General features: G+C 37.8%; 1 protein-coding gene across 1 annotated transcript in view; it reads right to left on the reverse strand.

The window, feature by feature from the left end:
* Positions 1-8,060: 8,060 nt before the first annotated feature.
* ddr2l (discoidin domain receptor family, member 2, like) overlaps positions 8,061-13,168 on the reverse strand; it is an 81,263-nt gene continuing 76,155 nt past the window's right edge. The window contains exon 17 of the mRNA XM_056452484.1: positions 8,061-13,081. Coding sequence (XP_056308459.1) covers positions 12,944-13,081 — 138 coding nt within the window. The 3' untranslated portion in view covers positions 8,061-12,943. The remainder of the gene's footprint in view (positions 13,082-13,168) is intronic.

Genomic DNA, 13,168 nt, shown 5'->3' on the forward strand with positions numbered 1-13,168 from the left:
TCGATGTTTTACCTGCTTTTTGAGTGTGTTATTGGTCGCCAGCACGCAGTTTTTCTCCCTTGATTCTTCCTTTCCTGGACTGACTGACTGAATATGGTCACGTGACGCTGCAGGAATCTCTCTAGTAACAGCAGCTAGCTCATGCGTGCATATAAACCACAGAGTAGTTTCATATTGTGAGAGCTGCAACTTCCCTACTACCTTTTTTCTTTATTCATTTATCTATTTATCTATTTTTGTATTGTTATTATTATTAAAGTGACCTATTTGACAAACAAAGAAATCACTTATAAGAGGTTTAAGCAGATTGTGTGGCAACAGTGTGTGAATAAAGCGAGTCTCCAATGGTAAACAAGTATTAATTATATTGTTCACCTGATAAAAACAGTCTGCAGGAACACTTTGATAACATTCTCCCTTTGTAGATGCCATTAGAGGGTAAGAGCCCCACCCATTAGTGACGATCTCTCCCTCATTAGCATAAACAGCCCTGAGTGAGAAGCAGCCTTCCGCCATTAAAGTTTTCACGTGCTGAAGATAATGTCAGCGACTAAGAGGATTATAAATGTGGAGTTTTAGGATGCAGCTAGTCTCAACTGCCTTCTTCTGAGACATTTCTTTTGACATTTTCAGTTTTTCACACAGATAAGGTTAGTGCTGTTTTGAATCTGCCAGTGTTGCCAGATATAGCTGACTTTTTCCAGCCCAAAAGCTGTCCAAAACCCACCCAAACACACAAAAAAATATAGATATATAAATATTAGATTAATACTTTATTTAATTTTAATTTATTTAAATCGAAATTAACCTAGTTACTTTAACTGTCATGATTTTAACCATACACAGGCCCATAGCCAGCCTGGTGAAAGGAGTGGATATTTTTTCTTAAAAAGTGGACCTTTTGAAATAATTGGCAGTGAAAGATGCATCCCCTTATAAGCTGAATTATTGTATTGGTTATGCTGCTACAGTAAATAAAAAATGTAAAAAAAAAACTTGACCTTTTTCTATTTAATTATGAGATTTAAATAGGCTGCATTTTAGTGACATTTTAAGTACAATATTTTACTGAATTACCTTTCAGATGGTCATCATAACCACACTTTGATGTACCGAAAACATTTCCTAAAGATTTAGAATGAAGAAATTTGAGAACAATACGTATTTTAAATACAAATTTATCACATCATTTATTATTAGACAAAAAATAATGAATCTGTTAAAGCTTTAAATGAACAAACAAACTTAAAATAACAAACTGGCCAGCACATTCGGCTTTTCCTCAGTCACACTGAAGCGACAGCCAACTTCTTCAATGAGCTATTTTCATAATTTATTATGACAGAGTATGACAAATGAGCTCATTTATGAGACAAACTCTAGACCTTTGTCAGTGAGGGGCAGGTTTTTCAAACCACCCGAACCTCCCTGGCTACGGGCCTGATACAGCAACCAATACTAGTAGTCACAGAACCACAACATAACTGGATCACATAGTAACACTGCCCCTCTCACCCACACACTGCACTTAATGTTGTGTAGATTACACAGCCTATTACAGTATGCTTCAAGCCACGGTCACACTACACTTTTCACCCATAGACTTTCATTCATACGCACACGAATGCGTCAGACTGGAAACGCAAGCTTGTGCGACACGTTTTAGCAGTTCGCTGCATTGGAAAGTTCAAGCTTGGTGAACTCTGGTCCATATTTTACATTTCTGATTTCGCAGGTCAATCACTCGCTTTTTAAAATGTCTAATCATCTTGTTTAATCCCGCCCCTTTTCGCAGCGCCGTACAACCGAATTTCGCACACACAAACTCTAGTGTGACCGCAGCATTACTTTCAAAATGGGGTATAAATTCATCCCATTTGGCATTTTAAATTCTATTGGTCATAATTAGGTGCTGCTTGTCAATCAGACAACGCTTCTATGTTAGTTCTTGCTGTCAGCTGCGGAAAAAGATGATCAATAAACGGGTCATGATAAACCGCTGTGAGTTCAACTGTGGGCGATGTGTGATGTGCGAGAATGCGAAGGGGAGTCAGACTTTTGATACAACTTTCCTTCACCTCCTCTTGTGGGCCCACGCAGTTTTCGCTATGCACTGGTCACTGAAAAGAGTAGGAGCACACAGTTATGTTTTGTTAAACAAGTTACAGATAAAATTTACATTTCAAAATTGCCCAAATTTGACAACCTGACAATGCCATTTTTTACTCTCGCAATCAAATTCAAAACCGCCCTGGCAACTCTGGAGTTTGTAGCTCTGGTGTTTGTAGCCCCGCCCTCTTTTGAAACCTGCACATCTCATTTGAATTTAAAGCGACAGTGACCAAAACGCACAATATGCTTCAAAGCCTAAAAGGCGCAATTTTTAGAGTTATAAAACATTAATTGTGTTATTTTGAGCTGAAACTTCACATCAGAGCTGTATTATTTATCTTGTAAAAAAGCACATAATAGGTCCCCATCAATCTTGATGTAAAGATTGTGAATGTAAATTGATTCCCTAATTTTTTGTGTGTAATTTTCTAATTTATTAATGCATTTCTGTTATTATTCAGTTAAAAGTTAAATAAATAAATAAACCATAGACTGTAATAAATTAAAACAAATACTGTTACGAGTTTTAGCTGTCTTTAAAACATCTTATTGTGTCTTTAACGAAAAAAAAAAAAAGATACTCAAATGTTTGGAACCACTTGAGGGAGAGTAAACAATGTGTGAACTATCCATTTAATGTACATTCACTGTAAGTAAAAAAAAACTATAGTGATCACTGATCATAAACAAAGACTATAAAACGCACAAGACATGTCACCCGTATAGTTTTGGATGGGGAAAAGTGTAGCGGTCAATAAGGCGAATGATGCCCTGTCTTCTAGTACAGGAACCAATCAGTGATCGCTATAGACTGACGATTCTCTGAGGGAGGAGCTCAGACCACACGTGTGTTTCTGCAGATTTTGTGTGATTCTAACGTTTAGAAATGAAACTAAAGAGACAGTTGTTTAATTTTATTGGTGATTCGTAATATGTAATGTAATCGTAAGCTTGATTGGTTTTGATTTATTTATTTTCGAATAAAATATCATTAACAAAAAATACATTTCAACATGGTCGAAAATAAAGTGGGATGAAGCACAAGCTTATTATTTCCCACCCTATTACCACATACATCATTCGTCTATTACGTAAACGTATTTCTTCTTTTAGTTATCTCTTTTTTTTACATGAAACATATTTTATCCTTTTGGCATCTTTGACATTATATGTTTGGTTCCATTTGTACCTTTATATTTTGTAACATAAACCCAGAGGAAAAAAAACATAGTACTGCATATAACCATTAATTAAAATGTCATCATACCTTTCTCTTTTTGTACCTTTTCAATCACCTTCATCATTATATTCCTTTAATAATATATATTTATGCAACTTTTTAAATTGATTAATATCCTGACATTGTTTGAGAGTCAGATCTAGACTGTTCCATAGTTTTACACCACAGACAGACATTCACAAACTTTTTAAAGTTGTTCTTGTTTTCAACCTCCTAAAATTTAAGCTTGGCGAACAATTTTGAAAAATTTGATGTTTCTCTAATCAGACAGAATGCCTGAGCATACTGCCCAACAGGCATTTCCAAGATGGCCGCTGAGTGAAATGACTTGCCTTGAAGGGACTTTGTCCTAAATGATGTAGCTACTTCAAATCTAAACAATATACAAAATATTAGGTTATATTTGTTATTTAGCCTGAAATTCTGTTTTCAAAACAGAATATTTCTGAAACAGCAAATTCAGCACTACTGATATAAATCAGAATCAGAATCAGAAAGAGCTTTATTGCCAGGTATGTTCACACATACTAGGAATTTGTTTTCGTGACAGAGCTTCTACAGTGCAACAGGATTACAGAGACAGGACAAAAAACAGATCATAAATATATTTTAAAAAATAGAAGTAAGTAGTGAGTGCAAATATACAGATTGACAAGTGTATGTACATGTTTATTACTATATACAACGTTATATGTGCAGCTGTTATGTGCAAATTGGCATGTAAAGTGTGTTGTTAAATAAGTGTATATGTGTATAAAAGTGTATAGCAAGTAGTGATGTTGGTTTCGCAATTATTATCATCAAGTGTTCATGAGATGGATTGCCTGAGGGAAGAAACTGTTTCTGTGTCGGGCTGTTCTGGTGCGCAGTGCTCTGTAGCGTCGACCAGAAGGTAAAAGTTCAAAGAGGCAGTGTGCTGGGTGTGAGGGGTCCAGAGTAATTTTGGCAGCCCTTCTGCTCGCTCTGGATAAGTACAGTTCTTGGGGAGTAGGAAGGGTTGTACCAGTGATTCGCTCAGCAGTCCGAACTATAAACTCGCACAATTGACTATTATTAAGATAATTACATCTTCGGCATCATTTTCTGCTTGTTGCTGCAAATAATTACTGTAATAGTTCCACACCAAGTATGGTACTTACATTTATATTGGTTTTTAAGTGGCAATACATTTCAGGAGTAATATTTATTTTCCTTCAGCTTAGTCCCTTTATTCATCAGGGGTCACCACAGTGGAATAAATCACCAACTTATCCAGCATATGTTTTAAGCAGCGGATGCCCTTCCAGCTGAAACCCAGTACTGAGAAACAACCATACACACTCATTCTCACACACACAATACAGCCAATTTAGTTTATTCAATTCACCTATAGCGCATGTCTTTGGACTATAGGGGAAACCGGAGCACCCAGAGGACACCCACACCAACACGGGGAGAACATGCAAACTCCACACAGAAATGCCAACTAACCCTGCCGGGACTCGAACCAGCGACCTTCTTGCTGTGAGGTAACCGTGCTAACCACTTGAGCTACTGTGCTGTCCGGAGTAGTAACATCCCTGCTGAAAAACAATATTCAGCAGGAATTACACTAAAGTGATTCTAGTCTTTTATAATTGATTTTATAAGACATTTATAGTAAACATTTATATTTTAGAGCGTTTCTGAATCATACTATAGTAATATGTTGTGGTAATTCTGTAGTAAAAATCGACACAATCTCACGACAATTCGTAACTCTTTGATTTAGTGGCTAATTTGTATGAATTCGTACGATTTGCTCATCCCCCAATGAGGCTTGGGTTTAGGGGTGGGGTTAGGTGCCATGCCTCTTTTTTAAAATCGTACAATTTTCTTATGACTGAACTCGTACGAATTAGCCACTAAACTGTCAAAACGTAAAATATTTACGTTTTCTCGTGAGATCAGGCTGGTGAAAACACATCTGCTTAGCTGTGCCTTTACTGAATGAGCACTGTGCTACGTCCGACAGATCACACTGTTGTGTCTTTCTTTTCTTTTTCATTCTTTTATAATGTTTGAACACATTTTAATCTGTTTTTAATCCTTTTTATTTTTATTCCTGTTTAAAGCACTTTGAATTGCCACTGTGTATAAAAATGTGCTATATAAATAAACCTACCTTGCCTTGCCTTATAGGTGCTTTGGTAAAAGACCTACAATAGAAATAAAAACAAATGACCCAATACTGTTCTGTTTCTACAATACACCAGTTTACTGTAGTAAATTTATTTATACTACAGTATTTATTACTGCTTATCAGTTCACTATAATTAATACTACAATATGCTGTAGCATTCCATAACAATGGGTTGTAAATGCTTGAATATATATGCAGTTTAATACACCTACTATGGTATGCTTCGAAAACACTTCAGCATTTACTGTAAATTACTACAGTATGTTTTCATGTGGGACAGCGATTTGAGGAACGGCATAATTCCCGATTGTGCCATGTTGCTTTTTCAATAGATGATTGACCAATGTGCAGATCTCGGAATTGTGTATTAAAATGGCCTAAATTGCTCAAACTGTTGCAGTTAAAGTGAAACTGTTGTGCCCAGGTTGTTTTGGATTGTGCACATACCATACATACTTTTTTCAATGGTATTCTAGGACAGGGGTGTCAAACTCTTTTCCTGGAGGGCCGCAGCCCTGCAGAGTTTAGTTCGAACCCTGTTTCAACACATCTATCTGTAGGTATCAAACAAGCCTGAAGCACTCAATAGCCGCGTTTCTACTTTCGCGCCAAAATTAAGCATTCCAGGGCGACCCAGGGCCAGTCGCGGTTTCCGCTGTCACTTCCGGGGCCTGATCGGGCCAGCAGCTGGCCTTTTTATGCCCGCCGAATACCTTGGGCCAATTAGTTTGATCAGGTGTTTAATTAGAGTAGGAACTAAACTTTGCAAAGCTGCGGCCCACCTCTGAGTTTGACACCGGTGTCCTAGGGCATTTAAACCAAACACATTAATACATCAACCATTCAAACTGAAGTAACAGAGTTTAACAGTCAATCCAAAGTCAAACATTCAATGTCAGACTGATCTAAACAAGCTAAACATTATACACATGATAATGACGAAGCTAAAATTGTTAACCATATGCTAAAATGCTAGCTTCATGCAAAACATGATAACAATGAGCTTCTAACATACTAAATTTTATACACATGGTAATGAAGAAGCTAAAAATGCGTCAACCATATGCTAAAATGCTAGCTTCATGCTAAACATGATAACAATGAGCTTCTAACATACTAAATATTATACACATGGTAATGAAGAAGCTAAAAATGCGTTAAGCATATAGTAAAATTCTAGCTTCATGTTAAACGTGATAACAATGAGCTGATAACATGCTAAACATTAAACACATGGTAAATTAAGTAAAAAATGTGTTAAAATGCTTGCTTCCATATGCTTAAATTCACGTTAAACATGATAACAATGAGTGGGAACATGCTAGACATTATACACATGGTAAATGAAGGGAAAATGTGTTAACCATATGCTAAAATGCTAGCTTCGTGCTAAACATGATAACAATGAGCTGACAACATGCTAGACATTATACATATCCCTGCTGAAAAATCCAGCTTAAACCAGCCTAGGCAGGTTGGCTGGTTTTAGCTGGTTGAACAGGCTGGTTTAAGCTGGACATAGTTGGTTTTGGTTGGTCAAGCTGGTTTTAGCTGGTCATTTTCCAGTCTGACCAGGCTGGAAATGGCAGGAAACCAGCCTGGAAATGGCCAAAACCCCTCTAAAACCAGGCTGGTCAGCCAGCTAAAACCAGCCAACCAGCCTAGGCTGGTTTAAGCTGGACTTTTCAGTAGGGATGGTAATGAAGAAGCTAAAAATTCATTAACCATATGCTAAAATGCTAGCTTCATGTTAAACATGATAACAATGAGCTTCTAACGTGCTAAACATAATACACACAGTAAATGAAGAAGCTAAAAATGCGTTAACCATATAGTAAAATGCTAGCTTCATGTTAAACATAATAACAATGAGCTTCTAACACTCTAAACATTATACACATGGTAAATTAAGAAGCTAAAAATGCGTTAACCATATAGTAAAATGCTAGCTTCATGTACCACAAGAATGAGCTGCTAACATGCTAAACATTATACCCATGGTAAATAAAGAAGCTAAAATGCATTATCCATGTGCTAAAATTTAGCTTCATGTTAAACACGATAACAATGAGCTTCTAACACGCTAAACATTAAACACATGGTAAATGAAGAAGCTAAAAATGCGTTAACCATATGCTAAAACGCTAGCTTCATGTTAAACATGATAACAATGAGCACTTAACATGCTAAACATTGTACACATGGTAATGAAGAAGCTAAAAATGTGTTAAATGTTAAAACATGTTGAATTTGAACAAACGCTAACAATGTGGTTTAAACACAAGCTAGCATGTAAGCATCACACTAAAACCAACTAAATAACATGTTAATTGTTAAGGCAAACGCTAAAACATGTTAGCGATATGCTAAATCATGGGGAAAACACATTATGTGATGAATCCAGTCAGAAACGTGCTAACAAAACCCTGATGTAAAATGTTATTGGCATGTCATGTTATTAATAACTATCTGTATTTTCTTTCTCCTTTCTTTATCTCTCGTTATACTTTTAAATAAAATATTCTGCTAGTGAAAACAATCCACATATACAGCAAAATCGATGTTTATTATGGAAAATAAGAAAGAAGATGATAGAAAACAAGTCTTCCTTAGTCCCCAATATATTACTATACATACAGTATCTACTCCGCTTATGTAATGTACATGAAAAACAAACAGAGAGTTAAAAGACTTGAATGAAAGACTGTTATTGAGTACTACATGATAGAAGAAGGTACATTTCATTTCATTTGAAACAAATAAAACACTCACAATCTCACACATTCACACTACTGTGCACTCTTGGTCTCTAAATATGTATCGAAGAGCAAACTCTGTCCAGTAACAACAGAAATTGCCTCAGGGCTCACTTCAGCAAAGGCTTCTGGGAGATTGAGTTTTTAGTGGTTGCGCTTCTTTCCTACCACAGACATTCAATCGATACCCCAGTGCTATCAGAGGACTCTTCTGACATCCCGCGTAGCCAAACCTTTCAGCAGCCAAACAATAATAAAACGTTTCCTGTAGATTTGAAGACGATTTGTGAAATACAGTAAACACAAACTACAGAAAAAAGACTCAAAGCTAGTACACCGATTGACGAAGACGGACGTTTTTAGTAATGTCGCAGTGCACCAAATTGCTTTGTGGTGCAACACTCATTCACAAACATTAAATGACACATTAAAGACATGTTATAAATCATTAAAGTGGGTAAAAATAGAGCTGTAGCGAAAAATCGTTCCAGAAATCGATTACGTGATTTTTAAATGTGTCGCTCTTCTCTCTTGAATCGATTCTGAGCTTAGTTTTTAACAGCAGATGGCGCTCTATGCTAGATTCTAACAGCAGATGCCGCTCTATGCTAGATTTTAACAGCAGGTGCTGCTCTAGGCTAGTTTTTAGCAGCGGATAGCGCTTTAGGCTAGTTTGTAGTAACAGATGACATGCTAGGCTAGTTTTCAACAGCAGATGGCGCTCTAGATTGTTTTTAATGCCGAGTTCACTCCAAAAGCCGAATTAAATATTCACGCAAGTAAATTACATGCAAAGTCAATGCGAAGGTGCAAATTGAGGTGAATTATTGCACTGCGTTGCGCATGAAGCGGAATGAGTGACGCGATTGCAGCGAACGCACAGAATTTGCCTCAATTATTGAACTAGAGTACGAAATTTGTGAGAGGGGAAAAACATCCTGTGAGTAAACTGAGGAAATTATGTTGTGCTCTACCTAAACGTAACAGCAGGTGGTGCTCTACGCTAGTTTTTAATAGCAGATGGTGCTCTAGCTAGTTTTTAATGCTGGGTTCACACCAAATGACTCAATCACGTCTTCCGCGCAAGCTCAAATTATTGAACTCGAGTGAAAAACTTGCATAAGGGAACAACAACCCATGAGTAAACTAGAGCAAATGATGTGGTGCTCAACTTAATCATAACAGCAGGTGGTACTCTAGGTTAGTTTTTAATAGCAGATGGTGCTCTAGCTAGTTTTTAATGCTGGGTTCACACCAAATGACTCAATCACGTCTTCCGCGCAAGCTCAAATTATTGAACTCGAGTGAAAAACTTGCATTGGGGAACAACAACCCATGAGTAATCTAGAGCAAATGATGTGGTGCTCCACTTAAACATAACAGCAGGTGGTGCTCCAGGTTAGTTTTTAATACAGGTGGCGCTCTAGCTAGTTTTTAATGCTGGGTTCACACCAAACAGCAAATATTTGCACTAGTAAATTACATATCAAGTAAATGCAAAGCCGCAAATAGAGGTGGGATGCATTTGCTGTGAATCGTGAAATTCGACTCAATCACATCTTCTGTGCACGCTCAAATAATTGAACTTTGTGCAAGGGGAAAAACATTTGCGTTTCTAGAGTGAATTATGTGGTGCAACTCATTACCAAAACGGCAGATGGCGCTTTAAGCTAGTTTTTAATGCTAGGTTCACACCAAATGACTCAATCACGTCTTCCGCGCAAGCTCCAATTATTGAACTCGAGAGAATGAGGGGAAAAACAACCCATGAGTAAACTAGAGCAAATGATGTGGTGCTCCACTTAAACATAACAGCAGGTGGTGCTCTAGGTTAGTTTTTAATAGCAGATGGCGCTCTAGGTTAGTTTTCTAGCTAGTTTTTAATGCTGGGTTCACACCAAACGGAAAATATCTGCACTAGTAAATTACATACAAAGTCAATGCAAAGCCCCAAATAGAGCTGGGATGTGTTTGGTGCAATTTTGTGAAATTCAAGTCAACCACGTCTTCTGTGCACGTTCAAATAATTAAACTTGAAATTTGCGTGAGCGGAAAAACATCCCGTGAGTAAACTAGTGCGAATGATGTGGTGCTCCACATTAGCAAAAATGAAGATGGCGCTCTAGGCAAGCTTCTAATAGCAGATGGCACTCTAGCTAGTTTTTAATGCTGGGTTCACACCAAACGACAAATATTAGCACTAGTAAATTAAAAAAATCTAATCAAAGCAAAGGTGCAAATGGAGGCGAATAACCACAGTGCATCATGAATTATGCAGAATGTAGGATGCGTTTTCTGCGAATGCATGAAATTTGACTCAATCACGTTTTCCGTGCACGCTCAAATTATTGAACTTAAGTGAAAAATTTGCGTAAGAAGAAAAACATTCCATGAGTAAACTAGAGCAACTGAAGTGGTGCTCCGCCTAAACATAACAGCAGGGGGCACTCTAGGCTAGTTTTTAATGCTGGGTTCACACCACACGGCAAATATTTGCACTAGTGAACTACATTCAAAGTCAATGCAAATCCGCAAATAGAGGTCGGATGCATTTGCTGTGAATCGTGAAATTCGACTCAATCACATCTTCCGTGCACACTCAAATAATTGAACTTTGAGCGAGGGGAAAAACATTTCGTTTCTAGAGTGAATGATGTGGTGCAACTCATTAGCAAAACAGAAGATGGTGCTCTAGCTAGTTTTTAATGCTGGTTCACACCAAATGACAAATATTAGCACTAGTAAATAAAAAAATCTAATCAAAGCAAAGGTGCAAATGGAGGCGAATAACCACAGCGCATCATGAATTATGCAGAATGTAGGATGCATTTGCTGCGAATGCATGAAATTTGACTCAATCACGTCTTCCGTGCACGCTCAAATTACTGAACTTAAGTGAAAAATTTGCGTGAGGGGAAAAACATCCCGTGAGTAAACTAGAGCAAATAAAGTGGTGATCCACCTAAACATAACAGCAGGGGGCACTCTAGCTAGTTTTTAATGCTGGGTTCACACCACACGGCAAATATTTGCACTAGTGAACTACATTCAAAGTCAATGCAAAGCCGCAAATAGAGGTCGGATGCATTTGCTGTGAATCGTGAAATTCGACTCAATCACATCTTCCGTGCACGCTCAAATAATTGAACTAGTTTTTTTTTATTGTTATTTTTTTGGGTTTTTCACCTTTATTGGATAGGACAGTAGAGAGTATTGACAGGAAAGCAGGGGGAGCAGAAAAAGGATCGGCATAGGACCGCGAGGCGGAATCGAACTTGGGTCGCCGTGAGCACCAGAGTGCATGTGTCGACACACTAACCACTACACCACTGGTGCCGACGTTCTATACTAGTTTTAAACAAGTGGCACTCTAGGCTAGTTTAACAATTCAATCCACACCAATCCAATCCATTTAATCCATTCATTAGAGAATATTAATGCATTTTGAAAATCTCAGAATCGATGCACAATCAATTTTTCACCACAGCTCGAGTTAAAAAAAGAAAGAAAAATGTGCTTTAAAAATTATTAACCTTGCATACACATTCCCCCATAAACATGTGCCTAATGCAGAGAGATCGAGAATCAAATGGATCTCCACAATGTTGATATTCTTTGGCTTTAGTGGTGAACAATATTGCTGGGATTTGAAACATGAAATGCCAATAAAAGGATAGTTTGCCCCAAAATGAACATTATTCCCCTTTTACATGTTTCAAACTATTTGCTGAACACAAAGGAAGATATATAAAAGAAAGCCGGAAACCTGTTACCATTCAACTACCCCTTTAACTCAATTTAACTCCAATACAAGATCTGACATCTGCATGTAGGGAATGATGGTCAAACTCACCCCCAAACACATTTTGACGTGTCCCAGCAGAATGATCCTACATTTTCAAGCAAGTCTTCAATGGCATTGTGTTCTTTGGAAAAATGCACGGATGAAAACGTGTTTAAACAGGGTCCATTTTGGCTTCATATCAACTTTAAAGTGGCCTCTTATGAATCGGGAGAAGAAACAGTGCATTCGATTGCACGTCAGTCCATTGCTGGCTCTACAACCCTCTCCTCGGAAAGGGTTTTTAATCTAACTATAACAGTAGTTCTGCTAGATCCAGGCAGAGCAAGTCTCCAACCCAGCCGTATCCATAAGAACCTGTAAAAAAACATTCATATTCAGAGAGCAAAACACTTAATATCATAAAAAGACACAGAAACTCCAGTGTGGGGGTGAATTAGGAACAAATAAATCCAAAAGACAGCAGTGCTTAACGATACACAAACCACAGTTTTGACAAAGACATTCGTCCAGCTGGTTCTTTCCGCCTAGAATACACAGTAGGCTCAAGACTTGCTGTTTTTCTGGGAAAATGACGAACAGAAATACATTTATGAGAGAGAAAAGAAAGCTAACTGTACTTGAAAGAAAGAAAGAGCAAAGAAAAGTACAAAAAAAATGAATCTCAAGTGTCTCAAGTGGATTTTTTAAAGAGTCTCAATAGAGATGAATGTTTAGTGAGCTATTGAATGCCTTTTTTTGTGAAATCTCATCACCTCTAGATATCTCTCTGGATTTACGATGCCGTGATGACGCTACATTGTGGCTATAATGTTCCCGCTCTATGTCTATAACAGTTTTCCTCCAGGCTGCTTCAGTGGAGCAGATGTCGGTCACGAATGGGGTGCAAAATTTCGCAGCGCCTGATGCAATTTGTGAAACGATGGCCGGTCCGTGATGTCGCGACTCCAGCAGCGCATCATCAGCTTGAAGAGGGACGACGGGCAGAGCGGCGGAGCGGAGAGAAAGATCTGCAGAGGAGAGAAAAAAGGTGAAAAATAAGAAGTCTTTTTTTTCTCAACCACGTTGCTGGAGGACCACCAGTTCAGCACATTTTC

Source organism: Danio aesculapii, unplaced genomic scaffold (assembly GCF_903798145.1).
Source record: "Danio aesculapii unplaced genomic scaffold, fDanAes4.1, whole genome shotgun sequence".
Taxonomy (NCBI): Eukaryota; Metazoa; Chordata; class Actinopteri; order Cypriniformes; family Danionidae; genus Danio; species Danio aesculapii.